The 24,744-nt window shown below is 38.1% G+C and overlaps 3 protein-coding genes across 7 annotated transcripts in view; 1 reads left to right on the top strand and 2 right to left on the bottom strand.

The window, feature by feature from the left end:
• Nucleotides 1-19,292, top strand: part of DHX16 (DEAH-box helicase 16) — a 23,092-nt gene extending 3,800 nt beyond the window's left edge. Inside the window, exons 2-20 of one of the 4 annotated variants that reach the window (XM_051996123.1) lie at nucleotides 330-571; nucleotides 675-840; nucleotides 1,182-1,238; nucleotides 3,540-3,794; nucleotides 5,248-5,451; nucleotides 5,531-5,719; nucleotides 6,164-6,274; nucleotides 6,428-6,543; nucleotides 13,960-14,170; nucleotides 14,293-14,391; nucleotides 14,548-14,700; nucleotides 16,699-16,839; nucleotides 16,977-17,139; nucleotides 17,245-17,363; nucleotides 17,510-17,577; nucleotides 17,877-18,039; nucleotides 18,135-18,296; nucleotides 18,520-18,693; nucleotides 19,063-19,292. In XM_051996123.1, the coding sequence (XP_051852083.1) occupies nucleotides 330-571; nucleotides 675-840; nucleotides 1,182-1,238; nucleotides 3,540-3,794; nucleotides 5,248-5,451; nucleotides 5,531-5,719; nucleotides 6,164-6,274; nucleotides 6,428-6,543; nucleotides 13,960-14,170; nucleotides 14,293-14,391; nucleotides 14,548-14,700; nucleotides 16,699-16,839; nucleotides 16,977-17,139; nucleotides 17,245-17,363; nucleotides 17,510-17,577; nucleotides 17,877-18,039; nucleotides 18,135-18,296; nucleotides 18,520-18,693; nucleotides 19,063-19,191 (2,922 nt within the window). In that variant the 3' untranslated portion in view covers nucleotides 19,192-19,292. Of the gene's footprint in view, nucleotides 1-329; nucleotides 572-674; nucleotides 841-1,181; nucleotides 1,239-3,539; nucleotides 3,795-5,247; nucleotides 5,452-5,530; nucleotides 5,720-6,163; nucleotides 6,275-6,427; nucleotides 6,544-13,959; nucleotides 14,171-14,292; nucleotides 14,392-14,547; nucleotides 14,701-16,698; nucleotides 16,840-16,976; nucleotides 17,364-17,509; nucleotides 17,578-17,876; nucleotides 18,040-18,134; nucleotides 18,297-18,519 lie in introns of all 4 variants that reach the window. The other 3 variants (XR_007953451.1, XM_051996122.1, XM_051996121.1) reach the window with 3 other exon arrangements.
• Nucleotides 19,235-24,744, bottom strand: part of C4H6orf136 (chromosome 4 C6orf136 homolog) — a 21,544-nt gene continuing 16,034 nt past the window's right edge. The window contains exons 2-6 of the mRNA XM_051996175.1: nucleotides 21,236-21,637; nucleotides 20,835-20,923; nucleotides 19,988-20,188; nucleotides 19,783-19,852; nucleotides 19,235-19,687 (exon numbers count right to left, since the gene is read on the bottom strand). Of these exons, the coding sequence (XP_051852135.1) occupies nucleotides 19,568-19,687; nucleotides 19,783-19,852; nucleotides 19,988-20,188; nucleotides 20,835-20,923; nucleotides 21,236-21,637 (882 nt within the window). The 3' untranslated portion in view covers nucleotides 19,235-19,567. The remainder of the gene's footprint in view (nucleotides 19,688-19,782; nucleotides 19,853-19,987; nucleotides 20,189-20,834; nucleotides 20,924-21,235; nucleotides 21,638-24,744) is intronic.
• The window catches only part of ATAT1 (alpha tubulin acetyltransferase 1), a 28,073-nt gene continuing 24,865 nt past the window's right edge, over nucleotides 21,537-24,744 (bottom strand). For both annotated transcript variants that reach the window (XM_051996161.1, XM_051996164.1), the window contains one exon: nucleotides 21,537-21,637. The gene's annotated coding sequence lies outside the window, so the exon portion shown is untranslated. The remainder of the gene's footprint in view (nucleotides 21,638-24,744) is intronic.

The raw sequence follows: 24,744 nt of genomic DNA, 5'->3' as shown, positions 1-24,744 counted from the left end.
CTTCCTTCTTAATCAGATTTTTCTTGTGCAGCAAGATAACTGTATATGTGTATGTATATGTATATACACATACATACATATATTGGATTTAACATATATTTTAGCATATTTACATTTAACATGTATTGGATTACCTGCCATCTAGGGGAGGAGGTGGGGGGAAGGAGGGGATAATGTGAAACAGAAGGCTTTGCAAGGGTCAGTGTTGAAAAATTACCGATGCATATATTTTGTCAATAAAAAGCTTTAATTAAAAAAAAAAAAAAGGTATTGAGATAGGCAAATGGAGCTAGCAGCTGATAGCCCTTTGTTATCCCTTCCTTTCCTAGGTTCCACGGAAAGCAGTTGTAGAAAGACCAGCCCGAGTAGCAGAGCGTGAGGCTTTGGCTTTGCTAGAGAAGAACCGTTCATACCAGCTTCTGCAGGAAAGTGAAGAGAGTGATGAGGAGATCCAGGGTCCAGTGAGAAGTGCATCCTTAAAAAAGAACAAGAAACGGAAACATCTTAGAAAGAAAACTCAGGAAGAGGAGGAGGAAGAGCAAGACTCTGAGGAGGACAAGAAAAAGACAAGGTGAGGAGAGTGGAGTTTGGGTAAGAAAACTAAGAGTTGTGATTCAGAATATGGTCAAGATTCTTTCTCTCTCTTGTTTCACCTACCATCTGCTGGTCTACAGAGTAAATGAGACCAACAAGAAGCAGAAGCCGGAGTCAGAAGATGAGTGGGAACGAACTGAGAGAGAACGACTTCAGGATCTGGAGGAACGTGATGCTTTTGCTGAACGTGTACGAAAGAGGGACAAGGAGCGAACACGAAATATTTTGGAACGGTCAGACAAGAAGGTGCATAGTTGTTGCTATATCTTAAAACAGTTTAAAAAGAGAAGTGGTAGCCAAAGAGAGCTTCTCTGTAGTTTCATATTATTGATGCTCTTGTCAGATTTATGATCCCATAGATGGGAGTCCTCAGGAAGATAACTGGTTCTTTATAGCTCTGGGTTTGTTGTTATTCTGGCAAGTACAGGATTTCTTAAGCGTCATTTTAGACATCTGTATTCAGACAGTTTTCCCCATAAGATACTATGACCCCCTAATCTCTCTCCATGATCCATATATAGATGATCACCTATAAAGGTGAGGGTGGGAGCTTGTTGCCTTACCTGCCTCCTTATTTCTCCTTCTAGGCATATGAGGAGGCTCAAAAGCGCCTTAAGATGGCTGAAGAAGACCAGAAAGCAATGGTGAGTCACATCCCCAAGGTATGTTGGGTCAAGATTAGACACCAAAAAAGATCTCCTGTGTGATAGATGGAAAGAAGACTGAACTTGGGAGTCAGAGGACCTAACAAACTCGTTTCTATTTGACCTTGGCAAGTCACTTAGCCATTTTGAGCCTTGTGTAATTCATTTGTAAAATGAGTTGAACTAGGTGATTTATTATAGATTCTCTTACCTTTGCATGTCATATTCTAGCAGCTTTCAAATCTTGAGATAGTTGTAGCTGGGAGTTAGGATTACATGTAGTCACTGTAGCAAGAGTTACAAAGGATAATCATGGAAAAGACTTTCTACAGAGAAGGAGATAAACTTCTCTTGGAGATTGTTATGTCATTGATGAATCTGCTATTGAACGTTAGCTCAACATTCAAAAAAGGAGTAGTTGGATAGATGTCAAGGTATACTGGCTGTGGAGTCCTCGGCCTAGTCATTCAGCCTGGGCAAGCTGATCTGTAATTCTTATGAGATACAGTATAAAAAGTACTAGATTCTGAAGATCTGGATTGGAATCATGGCTTCAATAAATACATATAAAAGTCTTATTCTTTCTAACTTTATATTCTTTATCTCTGAAATGAGGATGACACTATTGTGTAACTCATATCATGGACTTTTTTCTAGGTTAAAATAAAATAATTGAGGAAAAGGGATTTATAACTATAAGGTACCATTAAAATGTTTTCTTCTAAAATGGTTGCTACTTCTGTTTTCATTAAGTACTATTCTGATCTGGTTTCCATCCTAAATAAGTCCTTCTGTTCTGTTAAGTGTTGTTATATGAATTTGTATAGTAAAATAAGCTTTTCCAAGCCTTGCTCACCCCTCAACAAATAAACTCCAGCAAAAATAGGAAACCAGTCTTCTTTTTTCTTGAAAAAAAGACTTTCTCCCATCTTTGATACAAAAATTTAAGTGCCTTAAGCAGTGATTTATGTAGATTAGGCCTTTGAAACATGTCTTATTGAATTTAATTGAACTTGGAATTTTGACATTTTTTGAGGAAAAGAGCAAGAGAATGAGCAAGAGACAAAAGGACAGAAACATCTTATTGGTCTTGAGGTTTTTATCAATCTGATACCACCATCTATACAAAAAAGGAATTCCATGAACTTTTATCATCCCTGTGTGAAATAAAAAAAGGATTAATCAATTTAAACATTTTTATTTTCCTCCATTTTTAAAAAAAGCTAGCTAATAAACTCATAGGCTTATGCATTTGTGTCACTAGTGTAGTTCCCTTTTTCAATCCCAGTTGGCAACTCTTCTGTAATTTATGATCTTAAAGAATTGCCTGGGGCTCCAAGAATTAAGTAACTTGCCCAGGGTTATACAACCAATATATGTCTGAGTCTTGGTTGAACAACCTGTGATATGAGAGTATGAAACTAAGAGAAACTAACACTACTCGGTCACATTTCATTACAGTCACTCTAAAATTTAGACTTTATTCTGTTCCCACCTGTTTTTGTAGTTTGGGAAAAGGGAAATCCCATCTGATATCCAGCAATAAAAAAGTATAGCTTGAAAGTAGTATTGAAAATGTGATCATCTGATTTTTCTTGTGCAGCATGATAAATGTGGAGATATGTGTAGAAGAATTACACATATTTAACCTATATTGGATTACTTGCTGTCTAGAATAGGGGGAAAGGAGGGAGAAAAATTTGGAACACAAGATTTTTCAAGGGTGAATGTTAAACTATCTTTGCATGTATTTTGAAAATTAAAAAGATTCTTTTAAAAAAAAATATGATCATTTGCCATCTGGGGGAGGGGGATAGAGGGAGGGAGGGATTAAGTTGGAACAGAAGTAAGTACAAGGGATAATCTTGTAAAGAAATTTTTTTCAAAATAAAAAAAAATGATCATTCAGCAGCTTGAGAGTGATTGTAGGACAAAAACAAGCACTGACTGAAATACTGACCATTTGAATAATTAGTTATAGGAAGAATATACTTTATCACAGAAGGAAGTATAGAACTGTATAGAACAACTGTAGTATAGAAGAATTTCTTACAGTGCAGAGTGAAAGAATTTTATATATGTATTATAATGGAAGGGATTATGGTCAAATTGCAAGACAGACTTTTTTTCTTTTTCCCAGGAAACCCCAATTAGACCTATAAAGGCTATAGATAATAGGAGACATTAAGCTCCCTTTCAAATTTTATACTTACCTATTTCATGTTTGAAATCAGGAAAAGTTAAGTATTTGTGTATATGGTGAGATCAGCCCCTGAACAGGTAACTTTCTTCCTAATACAGATACCTGAACTCCGAAAGAAATCTAGGAGAGAGTATCTTGCAAAGCGGGAACGTGAGAAACTGGAGGATCTGGAGGCAGAACTGGCAGATGAGGAATTTCTTTTTGGAGATGTGGAGCTGAGCCATACTGAAAGACAGGAACTCAAATATAAGAAGAAAGTACGGGATCTGGCCCGAGAGTACAGGGCAGCTGGAGAACAAGAGAAGCTAGAGGCAACAACTCGATACCACATGCCAGAAGAGACTCGTGGACAGGTAAGGAAAAAGGAAAGGGGATTGATAGCTCTGGATCTCAGGAAAAGAAAAGCTTACACAGGATTATTTAAGGGTGGAGATTGTGATCAGGGACCAAATATCTGTATCACTTGTCTTCTCTTTCATGCTGATCTTGTTGAAGTTTAGGTTTTTTATAGACACCTTTATTTTATTTTTTTCGTCTCTTTCAGCCCATAGAAACCTCTGTGTAACTAAAGAAATGAGTAAACCAAACTGATACAATGATTAGTCTAATTGTTCCGTCTGCAATTATCTGCTTGTACTATGTCATCCCATCCTGATTTGCCCTCAAAACCTCCAAAAGTAGTTTCCTCGTTTGCTCCCTGGGATTGTAGTTATATTGAATCTGAATCCAGGTGCCTTTTAATGTTATTGCATTTGGTTTTGATGGATTTTTAAAAATTACGCCTAGATTTTGACATGTAAGGATGCTTTCCACCTCAGTCTCTGTTTTTTTTTCTTAATATTTTTCCCAGTTATATTTAAAACAATTTTTTTTACATTTAAAAAAAACATTTTAAGTTCTAGATTCTGTCCCTTATCCTGACTCCAAATTTCCATTAAGAAAAGATATGTGATATCTAACATATATAGGACTGCTTGCCATCTAGGGGAGGGAGTGGAGGGAGGGAGGGAGGGGAAAAATCGGAACAGAAACGAGTGCAAGGGATAATTTTGTAAAAAAAATTACCCTGGCATGGATTCTGTCAATATAAAGTTATTATAAAATAAAATAAAATTTTTAAAAAACAAAAGAAAAGATATGTGAAATGATTTAAAAACATTTCTATAGAAGTCATAGTGTGAAAGAAAACAGTTTTCCCACCCTAATTTAAAAAAACTCTCAAGAAAAATAAAGTTAAAAAAAAAAGTATGATTCATTCTGTATTCAGACACAATCAGTTTTCTCTGAGTATGGATAGGATTTTTCATCATTTAGTTGTGGATCATTTTATTCTGAGAATAGCAAAGTCATTTATCAAAATAGCAAAGGTCATCTCAGAACATTGCTATTACTTTGTATACAGTATATTTCACTTTGCTTGAGTTCATGAGATCTTTCCAGGTTTTTCCTTTTTTCTGAGAACATCCGGCTCAACATTTCTTATAGAATAATATTCCATGACAATCATGTTTCAGTTGATTCAGCTATTCCCCAATTGATGGGCATTTTCCTTTTTTTTTTTTTTTTTTTTTGCCTTTAGAGCTGCTACAAATATTTTTGTACATATAGAATCCTTTTTTTTTTTTTTTAATCTCTTTGTATTCACACCTAATAGTGGTATTGTTGGATCAAAAAATATGCATGAATTTGTAGTCCTTTGGGTACATATAATTCATCTTTTGATCATTTATCATTTGGGGCATAGCTGTTTTTTAAAAATTTAATTCAGTTCCCTCTGTTTGCATCTTGGTCTCTCTCATCCCTTAGCCAACTCGTAGAGCAGAACTGGTGGAAGAAGAGTCGGGAGCTCCAGGCGAGGAGCAGAGGCGTTGGGAGGAGGCTCGTTTAGGGGCAGCTTCTCTCCGATTTGGAGCAAAAGATGCTGCCCCCTCTGAGTCCAAGTATCAGCTGGTGCTAGAAGAGGAGGAGACCATTGAATTTGTCAGAGCCACTCGGCTTCAGGGTGATGAGGTCAGAAGAGGTTATGAGGGTGCAATCTGGAAGGAAAGGTGAATTGGAGTCTAGAGCTCTCATCTTCCACTCTCCTTAGGAACCATCAGCTCCACCTTCTTCTGGGGACCAACAAAAGGAATCAATCCAAGCTGTTCGACGTAGTCTTCCTGTTTTCCCATTCCGAAATGACCTTCTTATTGCCATTGCCAACCATCAGGTCCTTATCATTGAGGGTGAAACAGGGTCAGGGAAGACGACACAGATTCCCCAATACCTCTTTGAGGAGGTAGGACATTACCTGCTCCCACCACTTGCTTATTAATCTGAGCCTTCTATGGAAGAAACTTCCCTGATGTCCCTCCCCAGGTAGTCTCTTGCCTTCCTAAATGTTGAAGAACTAGGGGTCCATGTTTTAATTCCTGCTTTTTTTCTTCCTCTTCTTTTTTTATTATCCTTTGTCCACTTTTTCTTTCTCCTTTTTTTTTTTTTTCCCTCTCCTCTCTGCTTCTTGCTCTTTCAATCCTTAGAACCATTTGAATGTTAGGGACTAGGGCTGCCCATAGTCAAGTAAGGATTTCTTCAGAGGATCCTAGGCCCAACTTGCCTATGTTATCTATATCTTGAATCTTGCAAAGCCTTCTTTAATTCTTTGGGGGGAATACAGCAATGGGAAGAAGCCTGGACATTTTCCACTTCCTCAAACTCTTATTCCTCCCAACATTTATCCCAGGGTTACACACAAAAAGGAATGAAGATTGCCTGCACCCAGCCTAGGAGAGTGGCAGCCATGAGTGTGGCAGCTAGAGTGGCCCGGGAGATGGGGGTGAAGCTGGGAAATGAGGTGAGCTCCATTGTGACAGAAATTGTATGAAGAGTGTGTTTCTCTGGCCTCCTCTTCCCTCAGGAACTCATGTATCATAGCTTCTCTTTCTTCAGCTTCCTGTTCTTAATTATCCAAAAGTTTTTTCAATTTTACATTCTCACCTGTCCCTAGGTTGGCTATAGTATTCGTTTTGAGGACTGCACCTCAGAACGGACTGTTCTTAGATACATGACAGATGGGATGCTTCTGCGAGAGTTCCTTTCTGAGCCTGACCTTGGAAGTTACAGGTAGTGAATTTCTGTCTCTTGCTTAACAAAAGCTCTCTTTTTAGAGCTACTCCCAGTGTTTTTTCCTTTTTGTCTTTGGTGCTTTAATATCTTCTCAATCTGTTTCACATTGTCTTAGAACTAGCTTCCTCATGTCTAAAGATATGTAGATAAGACTTGGAGGATGTAAGTGATATTACTAAAGGCCTCTCCCTCCCTTCACCAAAATCTCATCCTTTGTATAAATTGGAGGATTATAGAGTTAAACATTTTGAAAATGTCCCATATCTTTAGGAGATTTTCTGAGAAATTTACACAGAATCAACAAGACTAGAAAGGACCCTTGGGCTCCTGCTAGTTGCTTTTAGAAGTGCCAGTTCATTTCCATGAAGAATTACAAATGAAGAGATGAAGCTGGGATGAGTTGAGAGGTTTAACCAGGAAAATAGAATTGTAAGCAAAGAGACAATCTGTGTCAGTGATTGAGAGTAGATAAACTGTCTTAAAATTTAGTATCAAAGCCTTCTCATTGCAGAATGCTCTTGGATTTCTGAAGTGAAGGCAGGAAGATGTTAGCCATTGTTAATTTACCGATAGCCTTTATTGTCATTTAACCTAGGATACTTCCATTAGAACATTTAAAAATGTTTTCTTGGTGCTATTTTAAAAAACATTTGTCACTTGCCAGTAGTAATTTGCTACTCTATCTTGTAACATCCTTTGTAAGCAAAGCAACATAACTAAATACAAACCAAAACATGGATTGTATCAACATATAGCAACATTCTTTATTCATCCCATCACTTTCTACTAAGAAGTATGAGGAATATGTTCCATCATTGATCTCTTAGAATCATGATTGGTTCTTATATTAATCTGAGTTTTTGTGTATTTTAGTATTATTTTTCTTTATATTATTGGAGTCACTATATATTTTTTGGGTTCTGCTTTCTCTATTTTATCATTCATACAAATCTCAAATTTCCCTGTGTTCCTATGACTCTTCTATAAAATATTATGCCATTACATTAATATGTCATGGTTTGTGGAGTAATTCCCCCAAAAGTGGGCAAACCGTTTGTGTTTTTGATATTTCATAAAGTATGATGTATAAATAATGGGATTTCTAACTTCACTTTTTACTTTCTTGGGATACCATACCCCAGCCTCATTGTCCTTACCTTTTGCCATTATTTCCCGAGTTCTTTCTGAAAACAGCCGTGGACTTAAATAAGGTCTCCACAGACATTCCATCTTTAGGCAGGGAGACGGATTCATCCAGTTTTCTGGATGTTGGTAAATGTTGCTACTATGAATCCACCTGCCTTCCAGCCAGTGTGGTCCTTTATTCTTACATATAGTTTTTAGCTATAGAATGAGCTGCTCTGCACAGCTCTTGCTTCTAAAAACCCTCTGCAACATTTAAGCTTGTTCAGCCCTGCTCTTTAACCAACCATAAAAAACTGGGAAAATTAGAATGTAGTAGAAAGCATTCAGCATTTAGAAATCAGAAAGCCAAATCTAGCTTTGCTATTTTCAGCTTTGGGTCCTTGGCCAACTTCTTTGCACTTTAGTGTAGTCATATATAAAATGATGAATTGTACTAATGATGAATTGTACTAGGTGACCTTTGAGGTCCCTTCTAGCTCTCAATGCTAAATAGGTTTTTTTATTACATTTTTAAAAATAGCTTTTTATTGACAAAACATATGCATGAGTAATTTTTCAACATTGACCCTTGCAAAGACTTTAAAAAAAATTTTTTTTATTATACCTTTTTATTTACAAGTTATATGCAAGAGTAATTTTACAGCATTGACAACTGCCAGACCTTTTGTTCCAATTTTTCCTCTCCTTCCCCCCATCTCCTATCCCAGATGGCAGGTTGACCAATACATGTTAAAGTACAAATTAAATACAATATAAGTATACATGTCCAAACAGTTATTTTGCTGTACAAAAAGAATCAGACTCTGAAATAATGTACACTTAGCCTGTGAAGGAAATAAAAAATGCAGGTAGGCAAAAATATAGGGATTAGGGAATTCTCTGTAATGGTTCTTAGTCATCTCCCAGAGTTCTTTCGCTGGGTGTAGCTGATTCAATTCATTACTCCTCTATTGGAACTGATTTGGTTCATCTCATTGCTGGAGATGGCCAGGTCCATCAAAATTGATCATCAGATAGTATTGTTGTTGAAGTATATAATGATCTCCTGATCCTGCTCATTTCACTCAGCATCAGTTCATGTAAGTCTCTCCAGGCCTTTTTGAAATCATCCTGCTGGTCATTTCTTACTGAACAATAATATTCCATAATATTCATATACCACAATTTATTCAGCTATTCTCCAATTGATGGGTGTCCACTCAGTTTCCAGTTTCTGGCCACTACAAAGAGAGCTGCCACAAACATTTTGGCACACACAGGTCCCTTTCCCTTCTTTAATACCTCTTTGGAATATGATCCCAGTAGAAACATTGCTGGATCTAAGGGTTTGCACAGTTTGACAGCTTTTTGAGTATAGTTCCAAACTGCTCTCGAGAATGGTTGGATCCATTCACAATTCCCATCCCAGTTTTCCACATCCCCTCCAACATTGTCATTATCTTTTCCTGTCATCTTAGCCAATCTGATAGGTGTGTGGTGGTATCTCAGAATTCTCTTAATTTGCATTTTTCTGATCAATAATGACTTGGAACATCTTTTTATAGGATTAGAAATAGTTTCAATTTCTTTGAAAATTGTCTGTTCATATCCTTTGACCATTTATCAATTGGAGAATGGCTTGATTTCTTAAAAATTAGAGTCAATTATATATTTTGGAAATGAGGCCTTTATTAGAACCTTTAACTGTAAAAATGTTTTCCCAATTTATTGCTTTCCTTCTAATCTTGTCTGCATTAGTTTTGTTTGTATAAACGCTTTTTAACTTGATGTAATCAAAATTTTCTATTTTGTGATCAATAACGATCTCTAGTTCTTCTTTGGTTATAGATTCCTTCCTTCTCCACATGTTCTTCTAATTTATTTATATCTCATTCTTTATGCCTAAATCATGAACCCATTTTTAAAAAATTATAACTTTTTATTGACAGAATGCATATTGACATATGCATAGATAATTTTTTACATTATCCCTTGCACTTACTTCTGTTGCAACTTTTCCCTTGCCTCTTTCCACCCCTTCTCTTAGATAACAGGCAGTCTTATATATGTTAAATATGTTATAGTATATCTTAGATAGATGTGTGCAGAACTGTACAGTTCTCTTGTTGCACAAGAAGAATTGGATTCAGAAGGTAAAAATAACCTGAGAAGAAAAATAAAAATGCAAGTAGTCCACATTCATTTCCCAGTTTCCTTCTCTGGATGTATCTGACTCTGTCCATCATTGCTCAATTAGAACTGAATTAGATCTTTTCTTTGTCGAAGATATCCACTTCCATCATCCTCATACAGTATTGTTGTTGAAGTGTATAATGATCTCCTGGTTCTGCTCATTTCATTCAGCATCAGTTCATGTAAGTCTCTCCAAACCTGATGATGGTCATTTCTTTTCTTTTTTTTTTTTTTTTTATTTTGAAAAAAATTTCTTTACATTATCCCTTGCACTCACTTCTGTTCCGACTTTTTCCCTCCCTCCCTCCACCTCCTCCCCCAGATGGCAAGCAGTCCTATACATGTTAAATATGTCACAATATATCCTAGATACAATATATGTGTGCAGAAACGAACAGTTCTCTTGCTGCACAGGAAGAATTGGATTCAGAAGGTAAAAACGCGGGAAGAAAAACAAAAATGTAAATAGTTTACTTTCATTTCCCAGTGTGTTCTTTCTTTGGGTGTAGCTGCTGCTGTCTGATGGTCATTTCTTACAGAACAATAATATTCTATAATATTTATGTACTACAGTTTATCCAACCATTCTCCAATTGATGGGCATCCATTCATTTTCCAGTTTTTACCCACTACAAAAAGGGCTGCCACCAACATTTTGGCACATACAGGTCCCTTTCCCTTCTTTAGTATTTCTTTGGGATAAAAGCCCAGTAGTAACACTGCCGGATCAAAGGATATACACCGTTTGATAACTTTTTGAGTATAGTTCAAATTGCTCTCCGGAATGGTTGGATTTGTTCACAATTCCACCAACAATGCATCAGTGTCCCAGTTTTCCTGCATCCCCTCCAGTATTCATCATTTTTTTCTATCATCTTAGCCAATCTGACAGGTGTGTAGTGGTATCTCAGAGTTGTCTTAATTTGCATTTCTCTGATCAATAGTGATTTGGAACACTCTTTCATATGAGTGGAAATAGTTTCAATTCCGTCATCTGAAAATTGTCCGTTCATATCCTTTGACCATTAATCAATTAGAGAATGGCTTGATTTCTTTCTTTTTTAATTTTAATAGTTTTTTATTTACAAGTTATATGCATGGGTAATTTTACAGCATTGACAGTTGCCAAACCTTTTGTTCCAATTTTTCCCCTCCTTCCCCCAACCTCCCCTCCCCTAGATGGCAGGATGACCAATACATGTTAAATATGTTAAAGTATACATTAAATACAAAATAAGTATACATGTCCAAACCGTTATTTTGCTATACAAAAAGAATCGGACTCTGAAATATTGTACAATTAGCCTGTGAAGGAAATCAAAAATGCAAGTGGGCAAAAATACAGGGATTGAGAATTCTATGTAATGGTTCTTAATCATCTCCCATAGTTCTTTCGCTGGGTGTAGCTAGTTCAGTTCATTACTGCTCCATTGGAACTGATTTGGTTCATCTCATTGCTGAAGATGGCCAGATCCATCATAATTGATCATCCTATAGTATTATTGTTGAAGTACATAATGATCTCCTAGTCCTGCTCATTTCACGCAGCATCAGTTCATGCCTTTCTGAAATCATCCTGTTGGTCATTTCTTACCGAACAATAATATTCCATAATATTCATATACCATAATATATTCAGCCATTCTCTAATTGATGGGCATCTAGTTCCAGTTTTTGGCCACTACAAACAGGGCTGCCACAAACATTTTGGCACATACAGTCATCTTTCCCTTCTTTAAGGTCTCTTTGGGATATGATCTCAGTAACACTGCTGAATCAAAGGGTATGCACAGTTTGATAACTTTTTGAGCATAGTTCAAATAGTTGGCTGTATTCACAATTCCACCAACAATGTGTTAGTGTCCCTGTTTTCCCACATCCCCTCCAACATTCCTCATTATCTTTCCCTGTCATTTTAGCCAGTCTGACAGGTGTTGTAGTGGTATCTCAGAGTTGTTTTAATTTGCATTTCTCTGATAATAATGACTTGGAGCATCTTTTCACATGGCTAGAAATAGTTTCATTTTCTTCGTCTGAGAATTGTCTGTTCATATCCTTTGACCATTAATCAATTGGAGAATGGCTTGATTTCTTAATTCTCTATATATTTTGGAAATGAGGCCTTTATCAGAATCTTCAACTGTAAAAATGTTTTCCCAGTTTATTGCTCCCCTTCTAATCTTGTTTGCATTAGTTTTGTTTGTACAAAGGCTTTTTAATTTAATGTAATCAAAATTTTCTATTTTGTGATCAGTAATCATCTCTAGTTCTTTGGTCACAAATTCCTTCCTCTTCCACAAGTCTAAGAGGTAAACTATCATATGTTCCTCTAATTTATTTATAATCTCATTCTTTATGCCTATCATGGACCCATTTTGATTTTATCTTGGTGTACGATGTTAAGTGTGGGTCCATGCCTAGTTTCTGCCATACTAATGTCCAGTTTTCCCAGTAGTTTTTGTCAAATAGTGAATTTTTATCCCCAAAGTTGGAGTCTTTGGGTTTGTCAAACTCTACTAGATTGCTATAGTCATTGACTATTTTGTGCTGTGAACTTAACCTATTCCACTAATCAACTAGTCTGTTTCTTAGCCAATACCAAATAGTTTTGGTGATTGCTGCTTTATAATACAGTTTTGGATCAGGGATAGTTAGGCCACCTTCATTTGATTTTTTTTCATTTTAGTTCCCTTGAAATTCTTGACCTTTTGTTTTTCCATATGAATTTTGTTATTTTTTCTAAGTCATTAAAATAGTTTCTTGAGAGTCTGCTTGTTTTAGCACTAAATATTTGCTTGACCTATCCAAGAGCAGTTAATATTTTTCCAGTTGTTTAGATCTGACTTTGTGTGGAAAGTATTTTGTAGTTTTGCTCATATTGTTCCTGACTTTCCCTTGGCAGATAGATTCCAAATATTTTATACTATCAACAGTTATTTTAAATGGAATTTCTCTTTGTATCTCTTGCTGTTGGATTTTGTTGGCGATGTATAAAAATGCTGAGGATTCATATGGATTTATTTTGTATCCTGCAACTTTGCTAAAATTGTGGATTATTTCTAATAGCTTTTTAGTAGAATCTCTGGGGTTCTCTAAGTATACCATCATTATCATCTGCAAAAAGTGATAATTTGGTTTTCTCATTACCTACTCTAATTCCTTTAATTTCTTTCTCAATTCTTACTGCTGAAGCTAGCATTTCTAATACAAAATTGAATAGTATTGGTGATAGTGGGCAACCTTGTTCCACTCTGATTTTATTGGGAATGGTTCCAGTTTATCACCATCACATATGATGTTTATTGATGGTTTTAAATAGATAATGCTAAATAGTTTTTGACTAGTGTCCCATCATTATCAATTACATAATGTTTGGAGATTTATAGAGCACTTTCTAAGGATGTATTTCCAAGGGCCTTCTGCTTCCACTGCTTTGGTCTTTCCCAAATTTTATTTTATTTTATTTATTTATTTATTTTTAAATTTTTATTTAATAATTACTTTATATTGACAGAATCCATGCCAGGGTGATTCCCAAATTTTATTAAAAAATTTTTTTTGACTAGGTGAAAGGATATTCTTTGCTTCAATTGCTACCTAGTCTTAAGACTGAATAGGTGTGGCATCAGTCAAACTGAGATCTGTTGAAGACTTTACTTTAAAAAGCTAAAGCCATCTCTAGTCCTTATCAATATCTGTCCCCTGGACCCAAATGACTCTGGAAAGAAAAGTGAGGCAGGTGACCTTCCATAGCCCTCCATCACTTAAATCCTGCTCACTTGCATGTCATGGCATCATCTCCCTGATGTCATGGTCTTCTTTAAGAACTAAAGACAAACATTTCCTTGCCAAGACCTGGCTTCAGATCTTCCTGATACTTCCTAACCTCATGAGAGTTAGCTTAATTTTTTGATAGTTCCCTTCAGCAAACATTTGTCAAGCAGGTAAGTTTTTCCCCTGGTTCCAACCATTTTCCCAACAGATTTTCTTAGGGACTCAGACTCCCAATCCTTGGCTCTTTGTTTCAGGCTTTTCGCTCCCTTATGTGTCCCTACTGCTCGATCTCTAGCTTTTTATCCTTTCTCTTTACTGCAGTGTGGTAATGGTGGATGAAGCTCATGAACGGACTCTGCATACAGACATACTGTTTGGGTTGATCAAGGATGTTGCTCGATTCCGCCCCGAACTCAAGGTTCTGGTGGCTTCTGCCACACTGGATACTGCTCGATTCTCAGCTTTCTTCGATGATGCTCCTGTTTTCCGGATCCCTGGCCGCAGATTTCCTGTTGATATCTTCTATACCAAGGTACCTCCTAGGGAAGGGAAATCTGGAGAGGCGGGTAGAAAGGTTGAAGGGGCAAGATTGGGGGACAGAATCTGTAAAGACTCTGATTTTTAATTTTTATCCCTTGACTTTGTGATCCACAGGCTCCAGAGGCAGATTACTTAGAAGCCTGTGTAGTATCTGTGCTGCAGATCCATGTCACTCAGCCCCCTGGGGACATTCTGGTATTTCTGACTGGACAGGTGAGTCATGGCAAAAGAGGGGATAAGGCCCTTGTGCCCTGGGGAAAAGAAGGGCACAAGGATGAGGTAGCTCCTGTGACACTACTCTTCCTTTCACATATTCCTTCCCCCTTCCCACATTCCTCTTACCCTGCTTTACCCTCATCCTTACTATAGGAAGAGATTGAAGCAGCTTGTGAGATGCTACAGGATCGCTGCCGGCGCTTAGGCTCCAAGATCCGGGAGCTGTTGGTGCTGCCCATTTATGCAAACCTGCCTTCTGACATGCAAGCTCGAATCTTCCAGCCAACACCCCCTGGGGCACGAAAGGTTAGCCTAGTAGATTTCTTTCTTTCCTCCCTTTCTCTTTCCTTGGAAATGTCCAAATTATAAGTCATAGGAATCAGGATTTAAAACTGGAAGGTTCCTCTCATGTTACTGTAGATGAGACCTAGAACTGTGATATGAACCCAAAGTCTTTAGTTGGAAATTCAGTGTTGTTTTCAGATATTATCACACTATTTTTCACTCAGCAATCTTAGGTACTGCCTTCCTTGGGATTTTGTCCTGAAAGTGGGTCAAATTAATTTTCTCAAAACTCATGCTATAAATCTCTGGTGTCAAATTCAAATAGAAATGGGAACTGGCTGGCTCTCTGTGGGCTCCCCATTGACTTTTAATATTTAATGCTATGTTTTATTATATTTTTATTTTGTTAAACATTTCCTTTTTATGTTTTAATCTGGTGGCCATGTAGACACCTTTGCTGTAAATCACTGTGAAATTGCCCATAACCACTGTGTTATACTCATCATATAGCTGGAGAATAGTCCTACAAGCTAACAGAATTTAACTTTCTATTGGAGGATAACACTGCATTTCAACTTGTAAATTCTGAAAGACATCTCTTCCTGTTGAAGTGGAATGAAGATCATTTCTTCCCCCAATCCCCATTCTCCAACTCTCCAACCCCAATTAGTGAGTGAGCACAGAGACCTGCAGTTTCAAAGTCACTGGTAGTGGCCTAGGGAAGAGACAAAATGAATTATGAAAAGAACAAGAATGGAAAGAAGCTAAGCAGTAAGCAACCGAATGAGGAAAATTTCTATTTCAAAAGGAAAGCAGACCAGCAGTCATGGTTACCTCATCATTGAAGGAAGGGAGGGCCTTTAAGGTGAAGATGACTTGGTGTCTGGAAAGCGTAGTGTTGGTTGGGGACCAAGATAGGGGAACAAAGGAGAGACAGATCTTTCTCTGTGGTTTGGTACACAGATTAGGTCTCAGAACTCAGTGAAGGAGTAATTTGTATATAAATGGTCTACTTAATCTTCGAGTGTGTATGTATATACAAACTAGACATTGAGGGATCTGAGGAAATAAATGACACAGCAACTGCCTCCAAAAAGATAAATGCCCAGAGACAGCACACACACACGGAAAGATTATCAACAGAATATCAGAGAATATAGATCACTGGGCTGAGTGTATAAGAAGTAGGGTTGGAAGTAGTAGAATTTGGATAGGGAAGGTGTTCCAGATAGGATGCAAAAGCTCTTGAGGAAAGCCAAAGTGAACAACAGAATATTCTAGTTTGTTTAGAATGTGAACAGTATTAGAGAAGTGAGAAATAAGATTGAAAAATTAAGATTGGGGTCAGATTGTACAAAGCATTGATCTAGGCTCTTTAGATTTTATTGTCCTGGACAATGAAGAATTATGAAAATTTTTGACCAGAGAAACTTAATGAAAATGGTGTTTTACAAAGATTAATCTGCTAGTAATACAGAGTAGATTGGAATGGGTAATGTCTATGAATTCCCCTTTTCTTCCCAAGTCAAAATGTCCCTCCTCTATGTCCTCAAGTCAAATTCACCCTTCTTCCCACATCTGATCTTGCACTATTCTAACATTTAAGTGTGACCCCCAACCTGATATACTACACTAATATCTACCTCTCTTCTGTCTCTTCTCTCCCCTCAAACCCAAACATAGCTTTCAGGGTCTGCCTGAACATTCCTTAAACCATCAGTACTTTGCAGCTCATTTCCCTAAATACCATGGACTACCTTTTATCCCATATTTATCCTTCCAACCTATTTTGCTCTGGATATTTAGGTAGGAAACTAAGAATTAAAATTTCACAAAACTTTATTTAAAGGTGAACAGCATATTGGTCAGTGGAAAAAAATACAATGGTAGCTTAAACAATCACTGCCCCTAAGGAGCTTACAATCTAAGTAGAATGAATAAAGTGGCTGAGATAGTGTCTCTTTGGGTGGGGTGTAGTTAATTGAGTGAATATCAGGTGACTCTTGTCTTTTTTCACAGGTGGTGGTGGCAACAAACATAGCTGAGACATCTCTGACCATTGAGGGAATTATTTATGTCCTGGACCCTGGTTTTTGCAAACAGAAGAGCTACAACCCCAGAACTGGCATGGAATCCCTCACTGTCACACCCTGTAGCAAGGTCAGGACCTTGAGGCAAGAGCACATGAGGAAAGGGACACTTGGCCCCAGGAAAATTCAAGGGAGAGGGACCTCTGGAAGAAAAGAGTAGCAAATCACTTCCACCTCTTAAAATTCTTTAAATTATCCTTTCTTTAGGCCTCCGCTAATCAGCGAGCTGGACGTGCAGGTCGAGTGGCTGCAGGGAAGTGCTTCCGCCTCTACACAGCCTGGGCCTATCAGCATGAGCTAGAGGAGTCCACAGTGCCAGAGATCCAGAGGACCAGTTTAGGCAATGTTGTCCTATTGCTTAAGAGTCTGGGTGAGCCAGATGGTGGAGTCTCCGAAAGGGTGGGTGAAAAGGGGAGAGCTGAAGTTAAGGCCAGAATTCTGGGATACAATCTTAATTCTCCCCTTTGCTCTTCAGGAATCCATGATTTAATGCACTTTGACTTTCTGGATCCCCCACCCTATGAAACCCTACTGCTGGCTCTCGAACAGTTGTATGCTCTTGGAGCGCTCAACCACCTAGGAGAGCTCACCACGGTCAGCAAGCATGGGAATGGAAATGGGGAAGAGCTCAGAGGAGGGATGGGAAGAGTATAGGATCAGAATAGAAAGATGGAAGCTGTGGATCAATCTGAGGATTGTGAAAGATGGACCTAAATTAGGTATTTCTTCTTTTCTCTTAGCCTGGCCGAAAGATGGCAGAACTGCCTGTGGACCCTATGTTATCTAAGATGATTCTGGCATCTGAGAAGTGAGTGACCCCAATCTCCTCTGAAGCATGTTTATATCTACTTCCCTCTGTGTATTTATTCTCATTAAAACTGAGGGGTATACTTTTCCCAGTACTATGTATTACACACCCTAAATAGGAACACACTTTTCAAGTTTCACATCTAGTTGGAATTTTTATTCTTTATTTGTCCTCTACATTTGGGTTTACTAGCATTATCCTATTCTGGAGGCAGAGGCCTTGAAGTAGAGTTCCCAACACATAATCATCTTTTTGAGGGATTGGAAAAGGGATCTCAACTCTTTCTTTATTCACCTCAGGTATGGCTGTTCAGAGGAGATTCTGACAGTGGCTGCCATGCTATCTGTCAATAATTCCATCTTTTACCGTCCCAAGGACAAAGTTGTTCATGCTGATAATGCCCGTGTTAACTTTTTCCTGCCTGGTGGGGACCACTTGGTGCTACTAAATGTTTATACACAGGTTGGTAGAATTGGGGATAAAGAAGGAAAATGACAGCTATGAAGACATCTGGTCTCAGTATGTTCCCAAACTCTCCCTACTTTTGTCTCCTGTAGTGGGTTGAGAGTGGTTATTCTTCTCAGTGGTGCTACGAGAACTTTGTACAGTTGCGTTCATTGCGTCGAGCCCGAGATGTACGAGAGCAGCTAGAGGGGCTTCTGGAACGTGTAGAAGTTGGGCTCACCTCCTGCCAGGGGGACTATATTCGTGTCCGTAAGGTCAACTTTCCATTGATCACTAATTATGCTGTCTTCCATATTTATCTTCCAGTAGTCTTAAGCAGAGTAATTCTAAGAGGCTGTTGCGTATAGGATTTCCTCTACCCTATAAAGCTTTTATGACCAAGCTTTGTATTTTTTGACTTATTTTCCTCTTTATTGGGGTGGCTGGGAGCGATGAAGGAACCAAATGGTTAGGTTTCTCTTGTGCCTCCTCTTTCAGGCCATCACTGCTGGCTACTTCTACCACACAGCACGCCTGACTCGAAGTGGATATCGCACAGTGAAGCAGCAACAAACTGTCTTCATTCACCCCAACTCCTCTCTTTTTGAGGAGCAGCCACGTTGGCTACTCTACCATGAACTTGTTTTGACAACCAAGGAATTTATGAGACAGGTAAAACCATCAGATCCCTTTCCCATTGATTGGTGTCCCTCAAGTAGGCATATGGGAGGAGCCCATCATCCCAGTTGGTTTTCTTGTATTTTAAGAAAAGGCAAATACCTATGGGACCTGTTCAGAAATTTAGAAAGGAGACCCTTCTGGGTTAACTCCCATCTATTGCCTTCTCAAGAGTAATTCCCTTAAGATATTGAATCACAAGAAAAACTAGATTCTCTAGGCTCTGGCTCTTGAGGACTAACAGCAATGGCCCCATCTTTCTAAAAATGTTTCTAGAATGTTTTAAGTTTCCTTGATAGACACAGTAAGGAAATTAGAAACTAGTGTTGTGGGGTTTCATATTCATCTTTCTTCTCTTTCCAGGTTTTAGAAATTGAGAGTGGTTGGCTCCTAGAGGTGGCTCCCCACTACTACAAGGCTCGGGAGCTAGAAGATCCTAATGCCAAAAAAATGCCCAAGAAAGTTGGCAAGACCCGGGAAGAATTGGGTTAAGGGAACTATCTTTCCTTTAGCCCTCTAATTTCCTTTGTACAGATTTTTCTTGCTTTTGTTTTTTAATGTTTCCTGTTTATTAAAGATATTGAGAATTTTTATATTGGGACTACTAGATAACATGGTTCACACATGCAGAGGAGTTACATTAAAGGTTTTTACATCCTCATTTAGTTTTAATATGTACAAGTTAAACTACACAGCATGAGATGGAAAATGGGTAAGAAAGAAAAGATGGGGAGTTACGGATGAGGAGATTAGGCCTGCTGTAGCCTCCCTACAATCCCATCCCCCTGTGCATAATAATGTGCTCAGTGTAGCCTCTAGCTCCCCCAGAGCAAACACAGACCTATGCCCAAGCCCCCCTCATCCTTATTCAGGGCTTAGGACACAGATGTAAGCTAGCTTCCGCCTCTGGCTCTACCAAGCCCAGGGCTCCCAGGGCTCCCACCAGCAGCTTCTTGACGGGCATTGGAGGTGAATGTGAGGGCATCAGCTGGAAAGAGGGGAAGAGGAGGAAAGATTAATGTTGTGGGGGGTAGATGATGTTAAGAGTGTGTGTAAGATACCCCACCATGAGTTCAAACTTACTTTATCCAGGCGATGACGATAAATGAGGCCTTCGGAATTAAGGTAGAAAGTAGAATAGGCATCGTATGTCCTATAGATAAGAAGAAGATCAATGAAGGTTGGGATGGAAAGATAAATTTATAGGTTTCTGAAGGAATAAGAATCTGGGAGAAGTGAGATAATTAGAACTAGAAGCTTAGCTATTTAGGTTTTCCATTTCCCTTACCGGTAAAGCTCATCCTTATCCCGGCGGTAGAAACGCAGGAAGAGGAGATGGGTAGGCAAACCCACAAGGCGCCAACGGGCCTGTAGTGTCCAGTCTTCAGGGTGTTGGCTCAACCTAAGAACCTCCAGTTGTAGCTGAGCAAAATAATTCCAGGCCAGGAATCGGCAGAGGGTCAGTGATAGAATGTACCACGTGCGGCCTCTAGACAAAGGTAGAAGTTAGGGACTGAGCCAATCACTGAGAAAGTATAAATGACAGTATCTCCCCTAGAAATGAGTTAGGATAAAAAGTATGTGGATTAGCTTTTAGAAGAGAATGGGTAAGTTAATACATACTTTGGGGTGAAGGAGGAGGCACAAGGGAAAGAATCAAAGATGAACAACATCTTGCAGAGACAGGATGAAACTCTCCCTTTGCATGTGTTACCAATTACAAAGTACATTGATTTTCAGTACAAAAACCAGAAGTAGATAGGCTAGAAATCAACATATTACACATGAGGAAATGGGATTGGAGAAATTAAGGGATTTGCCCCAAAGTTACCACACTACTTAGGAAATAAGCAGAATCTAGGTCTTTTGACATTTGTGCATTCTACTATATTTGGTTAAATTCTGTAGGACATTTGATATTTTGAAGAGAACAAAAAAAGAGGCAAGACCTGGTACCATCAATCACAGCCTGGAGTTAAGAAGGAAATAACTTCCTTGGGGGAAAATGCCAGAAAAAGGAGAAACAACTGAGTCCAAAGACTGGAAGAAACAAAGGATTAGATAGTAAAGGACATTCTTGAGGGACTCCATATACAAGGACCCTCCATCCCTCCCCACCAGCATCCAGGTCTCACTTGGTTCGAATGTTCAGGATCTCATTGATGAATTCCACATCAGATGAGTAGAGGTTGTAATCATGGGAGCGAAGAAACAGGTTGGGGAGCTACAAGAAGGAACCAGGTCAATTTAGTTCTGAAGGTCAGGTTTCCTGTCCTAGCCACCCAATAGCTCTCCCAAAACCTACTGGTTTTTCTATTTATTCACCTTCCTGAATGCTTTCTGAGATCATCCTTTCTACCATTCAACCTCCTACTTCCCCAATGTGATCTAGTAAGAGTTTATCTATTTGAAAATGTACATTATTAGAGAAATAAGACTCCCTTGCTTCATGACTCAAAAAAGACCTGGACATCTTAAGGTTTGCCTAAACCTCACCACCCCCTATACATATAGTAACCCCTTTCCCCTGACTCACCTCCTGCCTCAGTTTTTCATGCATGACAGCTAGGTGTTCCTCCATGCTGGGATTACCTGATGAAGTGGCAGGAGCAGGATGAGGACTTCCAGGGGCCCGGAACGGGATCAGAGCCCCTGGGTGGGGGCAAGGCAATTCCTCAAAAAGGCTTCTAAGCCCATCTAGGCAACCTCCATGCAATCCTGGCCCTGGCCCATCCTCTCCCTTCCCAGAGGGAAGACCCATCCAGGGTGATATAAAAGCTTGGGCCTGGGGAAGGGGCTGTTGGGGAACTTGGGGGAAGAGTTGGCTGGGAGGGAATGAGAGAAGAGGGAGCCGGAGATGTGGAGACGCTGAGGGAGGAGTGATTGCTGGTGAAGTAAGCCACAAGGGTAGGAATGGTGGGGCCTGAGGGTATTGGTCCTATGAGGAAAAGAAAAGAAAAACGAGTTAGAAACAGAAGAAGTTAATTGGAAGGACAAATAAACTTGTTTTTTTCATGTTTACCCATTATATGAGACTACTCAGCTTCCTCAACTAAAGTGGGCCCAAAGGCCAGCTATATTTGGGAGAGAATTATTGAGAACGAGATGGAAGTCATTACAGACTAAAATCAATAGAGTCTACCTCATCCCTCTTTATGAGAGATCCCTCTTTAATTCTCACTGCTACTCTAGTAGATATTTTTACTCCCTTGTTCAGTCTATTCTAATAGCCTCTTTGAGCTGTATTCCTTCCCACTTTCTCCCCTCCAAACTGTCACACTATTTGTCAAATTATTTTCCTTATGTACAAGTTTGGTCAAGTTAATCCTCTGTTTGAAAACCTTCAGTGCCTCTCAGTTTCCTGAATGAAGTTCAAACTCTGCTCTTAACTCCACTGCTATGACTTAGCTTTCTGACTTCCTTCCACATAAAGCCTATCAATTCTTAACATTAAGCTTTGTGTGGTAGGAGGTAGGGAGATAGAACATTTTAAAAAGACCAAAGTCTCAACCCTTATAGACTGTATAAGATACAAACATAACTTTAATACAAATTACACATTTACTGCATCAGATGAAGCACAATCTGAACTGTGAGGTTCAGGATGGGGGTGGGGTGGCTGGTCATCAGGGAAAATTTTCATGAAAGTGGCATTTAAAGGACAATATGATTTCAAGATGTAATGATGGGAAGGGAGGGTAGCATAAGGAAAAGTGTAACTAAAGCAGAGGCATCAAACTATTCATGCAGTATCAGATTAAAATGTAACAAATAAAAACATAATACATGATGTTAATTTGTGGTTTTGTAAAATCAATATGCAGCTCTCTAGCCAAAGGGATCCCTTTCTATTTGATTTGAACTCTTGGTTTAAACCAAAGGACCTTGGCTTAAACAATGTAGTATTGTGAAAAGAATGCTAAATCCACAAAGAACCTGGGTTTGAATCTGGACTCTGCCACGTCTGAAACATTAGGAAGTTATATAACTTCTCTGGGCCCTAGGTTCCTCACCTCAAAATGATGGGATCAAATTAGATGACACTAAGTTGAGTTTTCTTCCAGCTAAAACTTTACGATCTTATGAGCATACAATGATATGAGACAGCTGGAAAGGATGGTGCCAGATTATGGACATTATTAAAAGTTTAACTTTTCTAACTTTAGTCAGGAGCAAAGGAGAATGGCTAAAGATTTCTGAACCAAATTAAAGTCCTAAGAAAGAATATTCTGATAGCAATATGACCACAACAGGAGAAAAAAGTTAATAGATAAAGTTCAGATGGGTGGATGGTAATGAAGACCTTATACAAGAAAGTGTAGAAGAAAGACAAAAGAGGGTATATAAAGATGAAGTAGTCTACAGGATTTGATAAGTAAGAGAGTATGGGATGTGAGAGTGTCAGACGATAATTCCAAAGTTACAAACATGAGAAACTGTGTAAATTAGTCATGCTTCTAACAGATTCCATAAATCATATAGGAAGAGCAGATTTAAGGAGAAAAATGTTTAGCTTGATTTTGAATTTGAAGTCCAATGGAACATTCCACTGAAAAGGTCTTAACGCTGGAGATGCAGGTTTAGCACTCAGAAGAAAGATATTGGGGAAGAGGGGTGGATAGAGAACAATAGCAGGGAAAGGGATAGGATGATATTGCAAAATACTTATGTAATGCTTTCTTTAAGACTTGAAAATTGTTTTACATATATTATTTCATTTGACCATGTTATCTGCATAGAGAGGATTAAAAAGAAGCTGTGGGAATAACAGCGCTACATAAGAAAAAGCATGTATGGAGAAAAGCAAAGAACCCAAAGAAAGGCGCAGGAAAAACAGTGACATTAAGCAGGAAGAAAGGACAAAAAATCAGGAAGGAAATAGATAAGAGGAGAAAGAATAGATTGTAAAGTCTTTGAAGTCAAAGTCAGAAGACTAGGCAGTAGTCAACTGTCTCTAGAGAAAGATGAGTGAATTTTTTTTTAAAAGGTGAAGGGGCTGAGGGGAATGAATTTGATGATTAGACCCTGGAGAGAATAGTTCAAAAAGACAGACATAGTGTCATATTTCTGTAAATTGTTTCTATCATTTTATAAAATAATTTGGAATTGGGCTTTTTAAAAAAAAGTTTTGGAAAAATGTCTTCCTCCCATTGGTAGGTTATATCTCAAGGAAATAAAAGACAGAAATAAAAATTCCAAATATGCTAAAATAATCACAGAAACTTTTTTTGGTATCAAAGAACTGGAAATATTATAGATATACATTGGCTGGGAGAGTAGCTAAATAAATTTTATGAACTTTTCTGTGAAGTAGGTTATTACCTACAATATCATAAAAAAAATTTAGAATTCACAGAAACATGAGAAACCATATGAATTTTTATGGAATGAAATATCAAGAAAACAATATACATGGAAAGAACTAAAAAAGTAACCGAATGCTGTGAAATTATAATAGCAAAATGACCTAAAGAAAAGATAAACAAATGAACCTTTTTTACACTTCTTTGCAAAGATCAAAAATGGCATGGCTATGGAATAATACAGATATCAGACTTGGGTGTATGTTAGTTTTGTTGAACAGATTTTTTTTCCTTTTTCTTTTTTATTCTTTGTTGCTGTGGATAGTTTGATGGATAGGGTTTTAGGGAGCCATATATTTGGAAATGAAGGTGTGATATCTAAACAAAAAATTAACAATTTATTTTAAAAAATAAAAAGTTCCTTGTTAGAGAACAAACAAAGCTTTACTTTCAGTAAAGTGATTGGGGTTGAAACCAGAGTATAAAGAACAATGAGCAAAGTCCTGGAAATAAGTATAATTTAGAGATTTCTTAATGAACATTTATTAAAGTGTCTACCTGCCACAATTATTACATGTTAGGCACTGGGTAAAGAGACAAAATGAAACAATCCTTACTTTCAAGGGCTTTATATTCTATTGGTGAGAATCAACATTTACACATAGAAGTATATACAAAATAAAAATACAAAGTAATTTTTTGGGGAAAGACATGAGCCGTCAGGAGAGGGAATGAGAAAAGG

This window comes from Antechinus flavipes, chromosome 4 (genome assembly GCF_016432865.1).
Source record: "Antechinus flavipes isolate AdamAnt ecotype Samford, QLD, Australia chromosome 4, AdamAnt_v2, whole genome shotgun sequence".
NCBI classification, from domain to species: Eukaryota; Metazoa; Chordata; class Mammalia; order Dasyuromorphia; family Dasyuridae; genus Antechinus; species Antechinus flavipes.
The sequence above is the reverse complement of the archived record's forward strand: the minus strand, read 5'-3'. Positions and strand labels throughout refer to the sequence as shown.